This window comes from Panicum virgatum, chromosome 4K (genome assembly GCF_016808335.1).
Source record: "Panicum virgatum strain AP13 chromosome 4K, P.virgatum_v5, whole genome shotgun sequence".
Lineage (NCBI taxonomy): Eukaryota > Viridiplantae > Streptophyta > Magnoliopsida > Poales > Poaceae > Panicum > Panicum virgatum.
The window spans coordinates 34202081-34221279 of NC_053139.1; the positions used below are offsets into that span (position 1 = coordinate 34202081).

Here is a 19199-nt window from a genome sequence, read left to right on the forward strand (position 1 = left end):
AGTTGAAAAAAAATAGTACTACGTCCATCTCAAAATATAGCAACTTTTAGACCGATCAAAGTCAAACATTCTCATCTTTGACCAATAATATCTCTAAATAATTAATTGTAAATATAAATTATCATATATTTAATTATTGGTTTCATTGTAAATCAACTGATATTATCTTTATTTTGTGAATTTTTATCTTTAGAGAAATTTTACAGTGGTTAAAACAAATAAGGATCATCCATTAGGCTGAAATGAACAGTTGAGACATAAGAGGTATCAAGATGTACATAGAAAAAGGTACCAATCAGTAATAAAATAGATGGGACCTATATCAAAATCAGGGCCGTTCCCAGGAATTCGAGGCCCCAGGGTGAAATGCAAAATGAGACACTAAAATATATAAAAATAATATGTCATATAATTAATATATTTTTTTCATGCAATTATTCAATTCCTATTTTTAATAAAATAAATAAAAGTAAATCAAATTTAAACCACCCGTCATAACTAATCAACAGAGAAAAAAAGAGATTGAAAAATGAAAACACAAAACCTGCTGTGGAGTAGAGCATGGTGTCCTAAGGCAACAGGGCGCCAGACACTGTTGTTGCCTTTTTGGTCGGTCCTCCTAGGGCCCGGCGTGTTGCCTTGTTGGTCGGTCCTCCTAGGGGCCAGCGCCCAACGGGCAGCGTATGCGGCAGCCGGCAGGCTCCCAGCGGCCGTCGTAGTTATCGTCGCGGCTAGTGGATGCGGGATGCTCGCGCGCAGGCACGCAACCCAGCCCTAGCTAGCAGTGACAGCGATCGGACAACGATTCGTGTTCTATTTCGCTGATAATAATTCGCTAGCCAGAGTAGAGTGCCCAGCTGCCGAGCTACCCCTTGACCTAACTACTTGGGAGCGCCTTGGCCCAACTACTTGGGGGCCCCACCATTTAGGGGTCCTGTGCCGCCGCCACAGACCAGATTAAAATAGGAAGGGTACCTACTAATGCCTCCTAGTACTTATTAAAATAGGAAAAGTACTTCTAGGTAACTAGTACCTTTCCATCACCCGATCATTCTTCATGTTACTTGCTTTATAAATAGATAAATTTAACTAGAAGGTAGATACATATAACTTGTTATGATTTTTGCATGTTATATTAAAAGTGAAATGTCAAGCACGGGCGAGAGATTGGATGCAGCAGAGGCGTGGAAGTGGGGCTTCCTTTTGACGCCCCCAGGCTTTTCGACTTTTCACTTTTCCCCCACGCTGTAACGTGGCGCTGCTCGGTGAGCTTGGCGGCCTCACCTCTTCAGCTATATATAGCGCTATTCAGTGGCTCCCCGTCCCCTGTTCCCTCTCCAGACCCACCACCGCGCGCGCTCGGCGGACTCCTGCTGCCTCTGCCTCCGCCCGCCATCGTCGTCGAGATTGAGCGAGCGAGCGAGCCCGGGAGATCGAGGGAGAGCTCTTGCTCCACCGCCGATTCATGCGTCGTCGTGCCGTGGTGATTATTAGCCTGCGTGCAGACGACTAGCTGCAGAGAGAGAGAGAGAGAGAGAGAGAGAGAGAGAGAGAGAGAGAGAGAGAGAGAGAGAGAGAGAGAGAGAGAGAGATGGGAGGAGGGCCGCCGCACTTCGGAACCATGGAACTGGAGCACCCCCTGGCCACCCTTCCCCGCGTCCGCGGCGACCGCGACGACGACGGCAAGGAGCGGAGGTCAGGTACGCCTGCGCTGACAGCGACCCATCCCCTTCGCTTCTTCTAACCATGTACGACGACATGGATCAAATCCGGCTTTGCCTGCAGCTTCTTGCTCCCCCGTCGATTTTTGGGCAAAATAATCCTGGTTTAATTATTTCGTTCGTCCCGTGGATGATGACGAATAGAAACGGGGGAATGAACAGTTTCCTCTCGCCATGGCAAGAAAATACGGGGGATAATTATTTCTGAACATGCCTAGTAGCAGTAGCGCTACGGGCCTATTGCCGATCGAGGCCCCGCGACGTTTCGTGATTCGGCCGGATCGTGAGGGTATCTGCGCGGCATTAAAAAGCCGACCCAAATCCCAATGCTTTTTTTTACAATTAAACAGTACAGCTCAGATACTAATAACACAAACACATTTATTTTTAAGAATACACGTACATAAATTTTACTCTTTGAGCATCTTTGAAATCTGAGCTGACGAATTCTTGAGAGTCACGGTAGCTGCCTCGCTGTCGATGGATCGTGGTCTACCACTGGAAAGCACAACGCCATTAAATCCTGAAATATTTACTCTTACAAGAAGTCGAACCCAGGATTTAACGTGCTACTGAAACTTTTGAAACCACTAGGATACAGGACCTTTCGCCTCAGCTCCTCGCTAGTGTTAAAGGAAGCATTTCTAAATGGCTAAATTTCAAAAGAAAAGGAGCCATGAAATGTAGGTACAGTCTCTGCTATTGTTTTGTGGAGGCCAAGATCAAAATCTTTTGAACACATTAAAATCTGTAGAATAATCTTCGTGCACCGAATCAATCTTGATTCTGTTAGATAGAGAGGGAAAATTGATAATCGTGGCGCCTCTGCGAACCCAGCACGTCACCCTGAGGTCATTTAAAGCTACCAAAAATAGGAGTGAGAGCTGGATTGTGTGCTTAATTACTGATTTCACTTGTACTCTTTCCTATAATGTTCTTGCATTAACAGAATTGCCTGTTGCCTTATTACACTATATACTGAAGGCAACAATTTCAGTCCCTTATACCCGCAAAAAAAAACAATTTTAGTCCCTTATCACTCAAACGTACGATCCTTACTGCTAAATTTGCCGCATATCCTGACTTTAGATTAGGAAAATCATTCATCTTAGGAAAAAAAACTGTCGTGACTTGGGCGACCTGAGAAATTTTTGTTGAGGTACGGTACGGTCTTAAAGTTTTTTTCTTTAGTCATGTATCCTTGATGTGTTCACTTCACGCCGAAGTTCCTTCTGATGTTTGCCGCATCATCATCTAGGCTCGCTCATTCAGAAGTACAGTCAAAATTATAATCGGATTGCATTGCATTGCACGTCTTTCGTTCCTGATCGCCTTGAACTTTGCTCTAGCTGGAAAGATAAGATCAGTGCAATATAGATTATGATCCTGTAAGTATTTGTCAGTAGAAAAATGATATGCTTCGACTGTGTTGTGTGTAGTACAACTATAGCTGCAGGTTACTAAGAGCAAGACTAATAAATTTCGCCTGCTGCTCGGACAGCAGTGCCATGTCATCCATCTAAAGTAACTGCTCTCTTTTTTATTTATCCACACTGTGCACCATTTAACGCTCATCAGTGTTGTGGACCAATAGGATCAGTAGGATCTGTAGTCGCCCGCTTGAAGCCAGCGTTCTGCGAACCACCTACCCCGCTCCATTCTCTCTCCTCTCCTCTCTCTCCTTCACGTAGGATTTTGCCGGCTAGTCGCCTACCATTATACTTGATCTAACCCGAGTGGTATGGCCCCAAGAGATAGGATCCATGGTTTTCTTCTCAGTACATTTAGGCTATCCTTGGCATTGAATACCACCGGAATAGCATCCTTGCCGCCCGGCCGGCACCCTGCGGCCCTGCCATGGGATGATGGAAATGGAAGCTGTAGCCCAACGGACTAGGGCTGTTCCCCTTTCCCTCCATCTCCATGAAGGCAGGCACAGCTTCCAAGGGTCATGAAGAAGTAGGAGTCTGCTAGCTACCAGCTACCAGTAGGTTATTACCAGAGACGAGAAGAAAAAGAACGGCGGATACGATCGATGCAGAAGCCGCGCGGAGACGCGGCGGCGCCCAATCCTCCCCCTCCATCTCTCTCTAGCTAGCCTTGATGATGAATTGAATGGGTGCCGCCAAGCCCGGCGCGGCGGCGGCGCTGCACGTCGACTCGTCGCGATCGTGAGCTTAGCTTAGCGGCTATCCTAGCCTTTTCGATGGTTTCCCGTAGCTTTCTCGCCGATCCTCGCCCACGGCGGCTCAGGTTGGTCCCTGCAGTATCTGCGTGCACGCCGAAAGGGAAAGGGAAGGTTCCGTTTTCCTTTCGCTGCATTTGTCCTTTGTCCATTCTGATCATTCTGTTACGACTCCGTTCATTTGACGCATGCGTCGGCGACGACGACTGTTTTGTTTGGACCCCCGATTCAGTACACGTACGTACACATATGCATCACGCATGTGTTGCCTGCCCTCGTAGGCCAAGGCATCTTCAACAATAATGTAGTCATCTACCACAACTATCATTTTCATAATTTTATTATTGGGAAAAGTCAGTTTACAATTTTAAACTTCAAAATTGAAAAAACGGCAACCACCCAACTGTTAAAACCAGAAAAATTTGACCTTTAGGTGGTTTCAAAGATGAATTTCCATTTTCTGAAAATTAGGTACAATATAAAAATTATAAATAATTCATTTTAAATCAGAAAATATGAAACATGCACCAACATTTTCACTTAAAATGAAACCTATCTATTTGGTACTCTACTTTATTTTTCACTCATTTAATTCAATTTAGTATTTTATTATTTATAATAAACTTATTATTTTTAATAAATAAGACCAAACATGTAGGTTATATTTTAGAAAAAATTTGGTATCAATTTCATATTTTTTTGACTATAAAGTGAATTAATTTTGGAATTTTATAGGTTAAATCGATTTTTTTAATTTATCTAAAAAGTAAAAGCCATCTTTGAAACCATCAATGAGCCAATTTGCTTGGTTTCAACGGTTGAATGGCTCCTATTATCCAATTTTATAGTTGAAGGTTGAAAATTAGATTTCCATGCTACTTCGAGGGTGAACATTGAATTTTTCTTCTTATTATGGGGGTGTGTCAAAACTTAAAAACCAAATTGCTATAAAATGAGTCTGGGCGCTTTTCTTCCCATATCTGTTTTTTTTCTTGCCCCCAGTGTTCACCTCTCTCTAGTTCCAGTGAGATGTGCCTCATTGGGCATCTCCAGTGAGATTGGGTTTAGGATTTCAACGAATTTATGATTATGATTAGAAGTAGGGGATTTTTTATTTTGGATTTAGAGGCTCTGGAGGCAATGCTAGGTGATGGAGTGCTGACTGATGGTAGAGTCGGTTGGTTGGTGGGTTTTCAAAAGGCGAGAGTATCGCCACCTAAAATGGTGGAGGATGGTCGGTGAGAAGGAATGTGTGTGCAGGAGGGGGGAGGGGGTTAAGAGCGTCTTCGGCCCCTAAATCATAGTCCTTATATAGTTTAGGGGGGCTGGCCCCCATCTCACAAGCTCTAAATAATATATCCACGTCCAGCAAGAGCTGCCATATTTCAGCTCTCATCCATCCAGCAAAGAGGCTGTTGAGTGGGCCCATAGATGGAGGCCTCCCTAGAGACCCTCCAGACCTAGGGGTCGAAGGGGGGATTTGGAGGCCTCTCTAGTTTGAGGACTAAGTAGAGAGCTTGCTGGAGTTGTTTTTCTTGACTCCACTCTTCAAATTTAGGGTAGAGGACTTGATAGAGGGTTTGCTGGAAGTTGCTCGAAGCATCTCTCTCACGAACTAGTGCATCTCTCTCACGAACTAGTGCAGCGGTGTTAAATGTAGTGATGGGACAAGAATGCCAGTTGCCGGTGCACCGCTCGAGCATCATAACCCAAGAAGAAAGCTGGAGGTAGAAGAAACAATAAATATTGTTGATATAATATATATTGAAGATACACAATTAGAGGGCTGAGGAGAGGGATTATAATGGCTAATGTGCTATAGATGGACCTTTAAAAAGACAATGAAAGTACACTTTTAAAAGTACTATTATTATTATTATTAATGGTTACCAAATCAATAGATATTAAAGGATATGGGGTATACAAATTATCAATCTACGATCTTGTTATTGTCAAAATATTAGGGTCTTTTTAAGGGAGTTTATTCTAGCTTTGGCTTCACTTGTTTTTCCCAAATCAGGACACCATAGCGTTAAGCTGTTTTGTAAGCTTAGCCTATATTGGATTAGAAATCGGGTGAAACTAGTTTTTTTTCTTCATCAGTTTTGGCTTCAGCAGTAAATTTAGCTACTTTGGGAAAACCTCTTCCAAAAAGCCTCTTTAGAAAGATTTGCCAATTTGTACCTGCATGAAGTAGGATCGTTCAACAAACTTTTCTTTTCTTAATGGGATGAATTTGTACCATTTGGGAACTCTTCAATCGATCTTTTACCTACGCAAATTCTATCGCTCGCACAAACTTTCAAATCTTCAATTTTTTCCGTCATTCACTTGGACGAATTTTACAACATCACTGTGTATTCACGCTGTAGGAACGGTATGGACGGCTACGGCGCACATCATCACGGCGGTGATCGGTTCCGGTGTGCTGTCCCTGGCGTGGGCGATGGCGCAGCTGGGGTGGGTGACGGGGCCCGTGACCCTGGTGCTCTTCGCGGCCATCACCCTCTACACCTGCGGCCTCCTCGCCGACTGCTACCGCGTCGGCGACCCCGTCACCGGCAAGCGCAACTACACCTACACCGAGGCCGTCAAGTCCAACCTCGGCGGGTGGCACGTCTGGTTCTGCGGCTTCTGCCAGTACGCCAACATGTTCGGCACCGGCATCGGCTACACCATCACAGCCTCCATCAGCGCTGCGTGAGTACCCGTTCGTGTTCTTCGTTCCTCTCGCTGCTGCGAATTGATGATCGAGATTGACCAGACCATCTGATCGACATTGTTGCCTGCCTTGTTGCCTTGTATGCATCTCAACTGAATGATATGTGTGCACGCCTGTCGCCTGCAGGGCCATCAACAAGTCCAACTGCTTCCACCGGCACGGGCACGACGCGGACTGCAGCCAGAACACGAGCGCCTTCATCATCGGCTTCGGCGTCGTGCAGGCGGTCTTCAGCCAGCTCCCCAGCTTCCACAAGCTCTGGTGGCTCTCCATCATCGCCGCCGTCATGTCCTTCTGCTACTCCATCATCGCGGTGGGCCTCTCCCTGGCGCAGGCCATCTCCGGCCCCCTGGGGAAGACGGCCATGACCGGCACGCAGGTCGGCGTGGACGTGGACTCGGCGCACAAGGTGTGGCTGACGTTCCAGGCCCTCGGCAACGTCGCCTTCGCCTACTCGTACGCCATCATCCTCATCGAGATCCAGGACACGCTGCGGTCGCCGCCGGCGGAGAGCGAGACGATGCGGCGGGCCACGTCCGCGGGCATCGCCGTCACCACGGCCTTCTACATGCTGTGCGGCTGCCTCGGGTACGCGGCGTTCGGCAACGCCGCGCCGGGGAACATCCTCACCGGCTTCGGCTTCTACGAGCCCTTCTGGCTCGTCGACCTGGCCAACGCCTGCATCGTCGTGCACCTCGTCGGCGGCTTCCAGGTGTTCTGCCAGCCGCTCTTCGCTGCCGTGGAGGGCTCCGCGGCGGCGTGCTGGTGCCGCCGCCCGGCGGGGTCCGCCGCCGCCGCGCGCCTCGGCGTGCTCGGCCGGGTCGTGTGGCGCACGGCGTTCGTGGCCGTCGTCACGCTGCTGGCCGTCCTGATGCCCTTCTTCAACAGCATCCTGGGCATCCTCGGCAGCATCGCCTTCTGGCCGCTCACCGTCTTCTTCTCCGTCGAGATGTACATCCGGCAGCACCAGGTGCGGCGGTTCAGCGCCAGGTGGGCGGCGCTGCAGAGCCTCAGCTTCGTCTGCTTCCTCGTCACCGTCGCCGCCTGCGCTGCCTCCGTGCAGGGCGTGCTCGACTCGCTCAAGACCTACGTGCCATTCAAGACCAGGTCGTGATCGATCTCAGAGCCTAGCAGATTGTTGCATTCGCATCGCATGCATGTGTTTGTATGATTCGATCGGCCGTGTGATGATACAGCGAACTCGTGCCTCTTTTTAGTGGTGGTGAAGTAGCTAGTGTTCTGCTGCCCATGGTTCGTTGTCAGTGGCATGGAACAAATTAGGTGTCTATTTGCCGGCCACCGTACCGAAAGAAACTGGATTTAAGAAGTGATCAGCTAGTAACTTAGTTATGCGCGGTTGATTTTAGAATGCAATCAAATTACGGGGGCTTGTCATAGAAAGCATTATTGCATTGGAGTCAACCAATTGTTTGTTTTCCTAGCTTTTTCGGTAAAATAAAACATATCTTGGACGATGCAGATGTACGCAGCCATTCAATGTTAACAGTTGCGAGCACATATTTCGAAAAATAAATTCAAGGATGGCAATTCTATCAGTCCACATTGCAAATTGGCAACTCTAAAATTAATGATATTTGTGAGTAGTACACGCCTGATTAATGATGCAACCACACTATAGCATCTTCTAACCACACTATAGCATCTTCTTCACATCTAAAAAGAATCTATGGTTGAGGTCAAATGGAGAATTTATTCCCATTTTGTCATCATGATCATATATATTCTTCTCATATAAACACACCTTATAACTTTCATTTGATATTAACTCCGTTGTTATCTGTGGCACACCCAAAATACTAGTGGTGAACGAACGCTCTTGTTGAGTGAAAAGTGTTGTAACCGTGTGTATTGATGGACAATAAAATAATATATACAAAGGGGATCAGGCAGTTGCCTGATGCGAAAGGGCCATGCCGTACAACTATCATTAGCAGTTGCTAATGATGCTATTAATCCTAATTAACCTTAACACTCCCCTTGATCAATTGTCTTCTTATTGGCATCATATTTGTCCATCAATTATTGTCTTGAGGCTTTGGAAAAATCCCGTGGGAAAAAAATCAAAGTATATCGATATACCGGGAAAAACTCCTGAAAACCCAGTGAGAAAAATAAGGAGAAACACCTCGATATATATATGTAATTCCAATGTTAATAGACCCTTCAAGAAATTCTTAAAGACATAGTCTAAAACATTTTGATTAGAAATCAATGTCTTCAATATTATCTTCAAAAAACCTCAGTGAGGAAAAATAGATAATACGACATATACCATGTGTTAACATTACCTCATTAAAAACTTTATATGAGAAAACTCTATAAGAATAAAACTTATATAAAGAAAAGAGTGTAATGTGATGATTATTCAAGTTATATTTTATTTGATTCTCCCCCTGATCCTTGCAAGTCTCTAAGTCTCTTCATACCAATACCTTCAACGCATTTACGAAATGAAGAGTATGGTAGAGATTTTGTGAATAAATCTGCTAAATTGTCACATGACTTAGTCTGCAAGATTTCAATTTCTCCATTCTTTTGGAGTTCATGGGGATAGAATAATTTGGGAATAATATGTTTAGTCATATTACTCTTAATATAACCTGATTCCATCTAAGTAACACATGCTGAATTATCTTCAAAGATAATTGTTGGTGTCTCAATCGCACCTACACCACATGATTGTATTATGTGGTTTATCATTCTGCGAAGCCATATGCATTCGCGTGAAGCTTCATATAAAACTATTATTTCAGAATGATTGGTGGAAGTAGACACTAATGTCTGCTTTGTAGATTTCCAAGAGATTGTTGTTCCTCCTTGTAAAAATACAAAGCCTGTTTGCGATCTGCCATTATGGGGATCTGATAAATAACCATCATATGTATATCCTAACAAACTTGGATCTTGATTTCTGTTATAAAATAATCCAAGATCTCTAGTGCCATTGAGATATCTCAATACCGTTTTGACTCCTACCCAATGACGTTTGGTAGGTGCAGCACTATGTCTTGCTAGCAAATTTACTGCAAATGCAATATCAGGCTTGGTGCTGTTAGCAAGATACATTAGTGCTCCAATGACACTTATATATGGGACATGTGGTCCTAATATCTCTTCTTTTTCTTCCCGTGGTCTAAAAGGATCCTTCTCAATTTCTAAGGATCTTACTACCATGGGAGTTTTTGCTGGATATGACTTGTCCATATTGAATTTTTCCAATATTTTCTGGACATAGGCAACTTGGTATATAAATATACCAGAATGAAAATGCTCAAGTTGTAAACCTAAGCAAAATTTGGTTTGACCAAAATCTTTCATTTCGAACTCCGTCTTTAAATGATGACGTGCTTCATTAATATCGGGTCCATTGCCAATGATGTTAAGATCATCAACGTATACTGATATAATACAAAATCCTGCTGAGGATTTCTTAATAAAGACATGTAACACCCCAGTGTTAATCGCGATGCTAATCATGTGCTTAAACCACTAATTATGGACTTAAGCTCATCGTTGGCGTTAATCGAGTTCGTGTGGTAAAACATTGTTTAGCCGCGTTCGCTCTCGTTTTTCTCCCTAATCCGAGCTTCGAATCAATTTTCGCCCAAAAGCAAAGTTGTAGACCTTCTATCCCTCTACAACTTTTATTTTTACCAAATTTTATGTTCCCATATGAAATTTGGAGTTTTGGGCAGTCAAACTTTGATCAAAATCATTCAAACGAGTTCAACATTGGTACTGTGCATCCCCGGTTAGTCAGTGCACCGCCGGCCATCGACGTTGGCGTCGCCACGCGTCGTGCCGACGAACCTCGCCCGTCGTGCTCTTGCACCGTCCTTATCCGCACGGAGTCGTGCCCGTTTTCGCCTCCCCGTTCCCCATTCCTCACCCCTGTGGAGCACGCAGCCGAGCCGAGCACGAGCAGGCCGTCGCCGGTGTCCTCCGGCCGTCCTCCGCCGCCATCCTCGCCACCCCGCTCGATTCTCCGCGCCCCAAGCCACTCCACCTCGCCCACCATCTCCTCTGCCCGTTTCAGAGCTCGTTTGAGCCAACCCTAGGCCGAATCAGCGCCTGCGCCACCGCCGGCCGCCATTGCCGTCGCCGGAGCTTCGCCCCTCCCGTCGAACTCCCTCTCCCGGCCCTCCTCAGCTCGAATCGAGCGTGCGGTGAGAATCCTCGCGAACTCCTCCTCCTCACCGACCTTTTCCCCCGCGGAAATCGCTGCCACCGCCGCCGGCTCACCGTCGCGCCGCCGCGCGCGCCGCTGCGGGGCCGCCCTGCACGGGGCCGCGGGCCGCAGCCGCGCGCCCCGGGGCCGGTAGGCCGCCCTGGCCGTGAGCCAGCGCCGCCGGCTAGCCCTCGCCGGCGGGGAACGCCGTGCGCCGCCCCGCGCGCACCTCTGCGCCGCCTGCGCCACCCTCGCGCGCGCGCCCCTGCTCCCCGGCTTCCCTGGCCGCGGTCCGGCTGGGCCGTGCTGCCGGCCGGCCACCGCCGGCAGGGGCCAGCGCCGCGCTGCCGCTAGCCGGCCTGGCCGCGCGCCGGCCATGGCCACGGCGGGCCGCCCAGGCAAAACAGGGGAGGCGGGGGTGGAACTGGGAGCTGGGCTCCCACTTGCATGTGGGACCCGGCTGTCAGGCCCCCCTTTTTAGTTTTTCTCTTTTTGTTAAATGACTGAAGCCTTCCAAAAATTGTAGAAATTTCTAGAAAAATCCTAAAAAGTCAAAACCAGTTGCATTAGCTTCGTAATTTCATGCTCTATTTGATAGAACCATGAAATGGATGGTTTCATCCCTTTTGATAGATGGTTTTGATTGCACTTGTTTAATGGTAGTTGAGACCTAGAGCATCTCCTTTCAGACTTAAAGTTGAACTTGATCTGATCAATGCAGCCTCTCGTCTTCTTTGATGGAGACACTTCAGGCTAAAAAGAAACTTAGAACCAAACCCTGTCGCCGCTTTCCATCATCCCGTTAAACCCTAGTTGAAGCGGCTGTTGGTAAATTTTGTCCATGCAGCCTTTTGTGAGTTTTGCATTGTATTGTGTTGCATCTTTTCATGAGTCTCATGCATGGCATCCTTTTTCATACGTGTAGACGTCATGAGCGAAGCCGTCTACGAGTTGGTCGCTGAGCCGATCCCGGAGCTGCAAGCAGGGGAACCGCAAGCTGAAGCAGCCGTCGAGCCAGATCCAGAAGTTGCTAACCCCGCTGACTGGCAAGGCAAGCCCCGGTGCATAACCCTTAATTCCAGTATTCAATAATTGTTATATATTTTATTGTGCATTTAAGTTTCTTGGAGTTGATTGGAACCTTAGATGCATAATCCCTAGGTTTCCTCAGTCGCTCTACTAGAATACAGGTCGTTAGTACTGCAATGCTTAATTAGGATTTGGTAGAAGACGAGTGATTCCTGTCACTCGTGAGATATAGGTCTTGTTACTTATGAAAAAGTTATTGGAGCATGAATTCTTGAGGAAAAACAAAGGAAAAATGGAGACCGGGCGGAGATGGATTGGTTATGGATATGGAAGTTATGGAAAGTGAGCCTCCGCCTGTGTCGATTGAGGACCGTACCATTGTTGGCACTATTGATCGAGGATTGAACAGTACTAACCGCATGCCGGGAGTAGGAGGTAGTCGAAACCGGTAAGCTCAGTACCATATGTGCACCGGTAGGCGGACTTGATACTGTCTTCACCAGTGGAGCTAGTATTCAAACTCATGGCTGACCCTTAGTTGGTATCGGTGGGGCTAGCAGTCCCGGGTCGCAGGGCAGTTCGCCTATTCGGTGTGCATATGTGAAGGGTTGGTGTGTATAGCCCGACGGGGCATATACGTGCCGTGTTGGTTAGGTCCACCTTGCAAGGTTAAATCGAATCGATTCGCCGTGACTCGCGGATATGAGAACCTTGATCTCTCTGTCACATCGTAGTAAAGAAGTGGAATAAGTTTGAACTGAGAAGGTTGGCTGTGGTAATATGAAAAGATAATGTGATCAACCATGCATGCTCAAGATGTTGGTGCAAACCTAGTTGGTACCTGATAAATTTAAATTGAGATAAAATACTGAAAGTAAGGATTCAATGTTAGTAGCTTTTCAGCAAAACAAACTCCAGAGCCAAAAAGCATTGCATGTCTAGATAATGGGCTAAGTATACCCATAGTCGGGTAAGCCTTGCTGAGTATTAGAATACTCAGGCTTGTTGTTGCCATATATTTTTTAGCAGGTTACGTTCCGGAGGACTCCGAGGAGATCTGTGCCTCGTGGATCGGTCAACCACTTCCTCCCGGTTGGTCGGTTGAGTGGGTCCCGTCTTCTTCGTGAAGTTCGGGCAGGTGAGCCTCACATCAGTGGGCAAGGTGTGAAGCTCGTCTTTGTCTGCGACGTTGGTTATCGTATTGTTTTGAAGCTTGTTTTAAACTCTAAATTACTTTCCGCTGCGTTTGAACTCTAAGGTTTGAATTGTAAAACTGACTTGTAACCACTTGTTGTAGTTTAAGTTGGTGCTTTTGTTTTAAACTCGGGTTGTAAATGGTTTTGAATGCTTTTGTTGCCGGTAATCATCTGTGCTCATCATTTGGCAAGAGTTCCTGTGTAATCGATCCTGGTTACAGATCCTGATTACAGCAGGCGGTCTGAGTGTACTGGTTGAGTGCAGTAATTCTGGTTTGAGTTTAAGTGTTAATTATTGCACTTGATTGGTATTATTTGGACTGTTCTGTGACAAGACACATGGACAGTCATCATTATTTGTGTATCCTTTCAGTTTAAGGAATTCACTTAAACGATTGTACTACAGTCGACCTGACTATTTTAAGCCATATAATGACTTCTGCAACTTGACGCAATACATGTTGCGATTTGTCTTATTATCTGGTATATTAATTCCTTTGGGAACTTTCATGTATATCTCAGAATCCAATGACCCATATAAATATGCGGTCACTACGTCCATCAACTACATAGATAGACGATTTTGTACTGCCAGTGATATTAAATATCAGAAGGTTATTCCACTCATTACTGGAGAATAGGTTTTGTTGAAATCAATGCCAGGTCTTTGCGTAAAACCTTGTGCCACTAGCCTTGCTTTATATCTCACCACTTCGTTGTTTTCATTTCTTTTACGAACGAAAACCCATTTGTATCCCACAGGAAGGATACCAGGAGGTGTTAGCATTACAGCCGAAAACACTTTCCTTTTATAAAGCGAGGCAATCTCTATTTCTATTGCTATCTTCCACTTATCCCAGTCAGAGCGCTTCTTGCACTCTGTCATAGACTTGGGATCTAAATCTGTTTGAAGAATATTTGCAATGTGCTCAGAGAGGTAACAGTCGACTATTGTGGACTTACGATCATAAGACTCTCCAGTCTCAACGAAATTTATAGCAATTTCGTCTATCCTTAAAGACTCATCATGATTTCCCAAAATGATGGATCTAGGGTCTTCCGATGTTCCAGCCTCAGTGTTTATGCGCATAATTGAGCTATATTGTGGATCACATATATCCACAGGACATTGATTGTCCTTTAAGTGTCTATCAATGGAACTTTTAGATGTATTTCCAGTCTTTTCTTGCTTTTTGGAAGTGCTTCTCCCCCTCTTGTTTTCAGTTTGGGGTTGAGTGGTTTTATTAGGTACCTCCACTCTTTCAGGCACGTTCCTTGCAGGATATATAGACTTTGTGACACCTTTATAATTAGCAAAAGCGTCTAGCAGATTGTTTGCAATATTTTGCAAATCAATAATTTTTTGAACTTGTAGTTCAGTTTCTATAGTACATGGATCAGATAATGAAATGCCTTCTGCATTCCAATTAATTTTCTGGCATTCTTTTTGGTACAATTCTCCCCATAATGCGGGGAAGTGATCCTCATTAAAAATACAGTCAGTGAAACGGGCAGGAAATAGATCCCCGGTCAAGGGTTCTAAATACTTAATGATGGACGGAGATGAATATCCGATATAGATCCCCAGTTTTTTGTGAGGTTCCATCGATGTTCGCTGAGGTGGTGAGATGGGTACGTATACAGCGCACCCAAACTTACGCAAATGGGAAATACTCGGAGAATTTCCACGTACTAACTGCAATGGAGAGGTTTCGTGATATGAAGTTGGTCGTAGTTGGATCAAATCGGCAGCGTTCAGAACTGCGTGACCCCAACACGACGTAGGCAATTTGCAATTCATTAGTAATGGTCTTGTAATGAGCTTGATTTGTTTAATCAATGATTCAGCCAAACCATTTTGGGTATGGACATATGGAACCGAGTGTTGAACCTGAATTCCCAATGCCATGCAATAATCATTAAATACACGGGATGAGAATTCAGCAGCATTGTCCATTCGGATAGATTGAATCCGATGTTCAGGATAATGAGCCTTCAACTTAATAAGTTGAGCCATTATCTTAGCGAAAGCATGGTTGCGTGTCGATAAAAGGGATACATGAGACCATCTAGTAGATGCGTCTATCAATACCATGAAATATCTGAACGGTCCCGACAATGGTTGAATCGGACCACAAATATCTCCTTGAATCCTTTCAAGAAATTTTAGTGGTTCAGCTCTAATTTTAAGATATGATGGTCTTAAAATTAATTTTCCAGTTGCACAAGCAATGCAACAAAAATCTTTATTCTGGGAAAACTTTGCGTTTTCCATATCATGACCAATTGAATTGCTAATAATTTTCCTCATCATCCCCAGTCCTGGATGCCCTAGTCGATCATGCTAGTTCTGGAATGTATCCACATTTTGGAAAATTATTTTATAAGCAACATGTTCTATAGGCTTTATGTATGTAAAGTACAATCCAGTTGGGAGTGAAGAAATCTTTTCGCAGATTTGTTTGCCAAATCTCGTAAGTTTAGTAAAGAGAATGAATTCCTCTTTATTGTCTTCATGTGTTTCTACATGAAAACCATTCTTACGGATATCTCTATAACTTAAAAGGTTACGAGTCGAATCAGGATACAACAATACATCCTCTATTATAATCTGTGTACTCATAGGGAGAGTAATAGTGGCTTGTCCAGAGCCAACTATTAATGCGTCACGACCAGCAATAGTCATAATATTTCCCTCTTTTTTGTAAGAGTTTGAAAATATTTGATCTCTCTAAGTATAGAGTTTGTGGTACATGAGTCCACAAGGCATAATTCTTCCTCTTTTGGATTGCAATCAAGAGACATTTATATGTAAAACAGTAATATAATTTAATTTAATATTATAACATATAGACATAAACATACAATATATTGAATAATATAAAAGTATGATATTACAATTTTATGAGTATGTACAAACTAATAACTTAGGTAAGCAATCCTTATAACAAATAATACAATCGAAAATAACTATTGACAACTCAAATATATTATAACATATGTACAATCTGATATCAAGTGATGGACCAAAAATTAGTCCATATCTCCAAACATGTCTTTAGAACCAAAGTCTATGAGCATGTTGTCTGTCAACTTCAATGTGAAGAGTGTTGTTGTTCTCTTGTTCTATTGGTTCCTGTTGTGAACAACTATTATCGTTGACAATCTCGGATGCAAGGTTGAAGTGTGTCTCATATCTTGTTCCTCCTGGGTGCTTGCTCTCTTTCAATGACTTTTGGTACAAAGCAACCAAATGCTTTGGAGCACTACAATTCTTAGTAAAATGCGAGAAGTCACCACATCTATGACACTTGTTGTAATTTTTGGATCTCGCATTGGCTTTGTTCCTCTTGTATGAATTTGGTCTCTGCCCCTTATTATGTTTGCGTTTACCAAATCTGTTCTTTGGAGTAGTTCCATTGAACCTCTTATTCTTAGTATTTTTCTGTACATTGTGAACCTCAGGTAAAGGTGCCGAACCAACCGGGTGCTTATGATGATTCTTCATAAGAAGCTCGGCATATTTTTCGGCCTGAGTCAATGTATGGATAAGATGAGAATAAACTTGGTAATTCTTGGCTCGGTATTGCTGTTGCAATACACGATCGGACGGAAGCATAGTAGAGAGTGTTTTCTCTATCTTATCCGTATCTGTTGGCTCTTTCTCGCAAAACTTCAATTTAGAGCAAATTTTATGAACAGAATGATTATAGTCTGCCACAGATTTAAAATCTTGGAGACGTAAGTGATTCCATTCATGATTGGCCTCAGGCCAAATGAGTTCCTTTTGCTGCTCATAGCGCTCTTTCAGAGAGTCCCATAATTCACGAGGATTCTTAGTCATAAGGTATTCATCCTTGAGATCCTTATGAATATAAAATTATAGTAAAGCCAAAGCAGTATAGACTTATTTGTCTTGAAGGACAACTCCATCTTGGGCAGGCTCTATTGTAGCCAAAAGTCCACGAGATGCAAGCGCTATCTCGATATCAAAAGCTCATGTAGGGTAATTACTGCCATCTAATGCGAGTTCCTCGAACACCTTAGTGGCTATGGTCCTATGTGGACAATTATGGACTAGTGAATTTACCGTAAGGTAAATTAAATCAAACATGAGAATGTTATTATCTGTGACACCCCAGCCCAAGGGCTTAATAGAATTGATAGAATACTCATATCAACAAGTTGCAACTTTTTTTCCGGAAGCCGATCTCGAAAGAACTCCAAAGTTAAGCGTGCTTGGCCTGGAGCAATTTCGGGATGGGTGACCCACCGGGAACTTCTTCCCGGGTGCGCACGAGTGAGGACAAAGTGCGCAAAAAAGACATGTGTTGGTCTGTGAGGGTAGTTTATGTCCTAAAAAGCTGTCAGATGTAAGCGGGTCTGGCCTCAGGGAGGCAGGACGTTACAGAATGGTATCAGAGCCGACTCTCGCGATTTCACGGGCACGTACAGGCGTAAGTGCACGGGCATGTGGACGGGCGCGTGGGGGCGCAGATATCACCGGCATGTAGACGGGCACGTGGCGGGTCAGTGCGCAGGCATCTGGGATGCGCCGTTGGCACTGGACGCACGGACGTCGCACATGGGCCGTTGGCACTGGACGTACGGGACGTGGCCAAGAGAGGACGTTCCTGACTTGAGATTGACCGACGAGGACGTCGGTCTCTTAAGGGGGTGAGGATGTGACACCCCAGCCCAAAGGCTTAATAGAATTGATAGAATTGATAGAATACTCATATCAACAAGTTGCAATTTCTTTTCCGGAAGCCGATCTCGAAAGAACTCCAAAGTAAAGCGTGCTTGGCCTGGAGCAATTTCGGGATGGGTGACTGACCGGAAACTTCTTCCCGGGTGCGCACGAGTGAGGACAAAGTGCGCAGAAAAAACATGTGTTGGTCTGTGAGGGTAGTCTATGTCCTATAAAGCTGCCAGATGTAAGCGGGCATAACCTCGGGAAGGCGGGACGTTACATTATCACGCACTTTGATTCTACCCTGAGCAAGGCATGTCGCCCTCACATCCCTGTTCACGCACGCTCTTAGGCCTCTAGACACAACTTGACGAGAAGAACCACCGCAAACAAGTCTCGCCGGAACTCGCTGAGTTCCTCAAGAGAAGGCAACGAGACCAAGGAAAACAAGAACTCGCCGAGAACTCTTGCTACTTTGAATATGGATTCTATGCACCATCTTTTTCTTGCACTAGGAGATGGATTCCTTGTTTTTCCTTTGGTGGGCTGCACTGGTTGTCGCCGTCGAAGACGTCGCTGCGGTGGTCACGGCCGTCGTACCTTCTCTGGGCGTATGAACTCGCCAACTCGCATCGATGTCGCTGCTCCTTCATTGAACCACGGCCAACGGCCTAGTCCTTCGATGCCGGCGGTAGCGACTTCAAGCCGCAACACCAGTGCCTCCCCTGAGCACACGACGACGCCACCACACCACAGGCATCATCTTCAATTCCACAACGGCAACGCACAGCAACCCACGCCCAGGCACGGCGATAGCGGCGCACAAGAGGAGCGCCGGACACGGCGTGGGCAAGGCACGCTGACGACGCACGACGGCGGTGCTTGACGGGGACGCAAGGCACTCGGCCCCGGGCCCTCCACGGCGGCCCTCCGCAGTGGCGAACGGCGCTCACGCGCGGCGCGAGGAGGCACAGGGCGCGCGCTGCGGGCGGAGGCGCGCAGGCGGTGGCGACACCAAGGGGTGGCGGCGGGCCCCCAAGGGCAAGATGATGCGGCGCCCCCAAAGGCATGCGGTCGTGGCCAAGGGGCGCTATGGCGGAGGTGCACTACAGAGGCGGCACTTGGCGGCGACGGTTCCTAGGGAGGCGACGGTTTTGGGGGCATCCCCTAGTCGCCCCTCTGTCCAACCTGGGCTGCTCACAGGCCCACCAACAGGCTGGACCCATATCGAGCGCCAATAGGTAGACTCTGGCTACAAGCCGAGCGCCTTCCTCCTTTCTTCATATTTTGTTTTTATGATTTACATGGTAATCCAAATAAGTAGATTACTAATGTTCTATATCCTTATGTTTAGCCCCTAGACTAGATACGACACTGCAATATATTACATTTATAATTGATGATATAAATGCTTGTTTTAAACCTTGTGTTTAAATGACTTTTGATGCAAATTATTTACCTAGA

The 19199-nt window shown here is 45.6% G+C and overlaps 1 protein-coding gene across 1 annotated transcript; it reads left to right on the plus strand.

The window, feature by feature from the left end:
* The first annotated feature begins 1555 nt into the window (after positions 1-1555).
* Positions 1556-8115, plus strand: LOC120704839 (amino acid permease 3-like). The gene is made up of 3 exons (XM_039989370.1): positions 1556-1700; positions 6279-6606; positions 6755-8115. Exons 1-3 carry the CDS (start codon positions 1592-1594, stop codon positions 7740-7742), a joined length of 1425 nt encoding a protein of 474 aa, XP_039845304.1. The 5' UTR covers positions 1556-1591; the 3' UTR covers positions 7743-8115.
* Positions 8116-19199: the final 11084 nt, after the last annotated feature.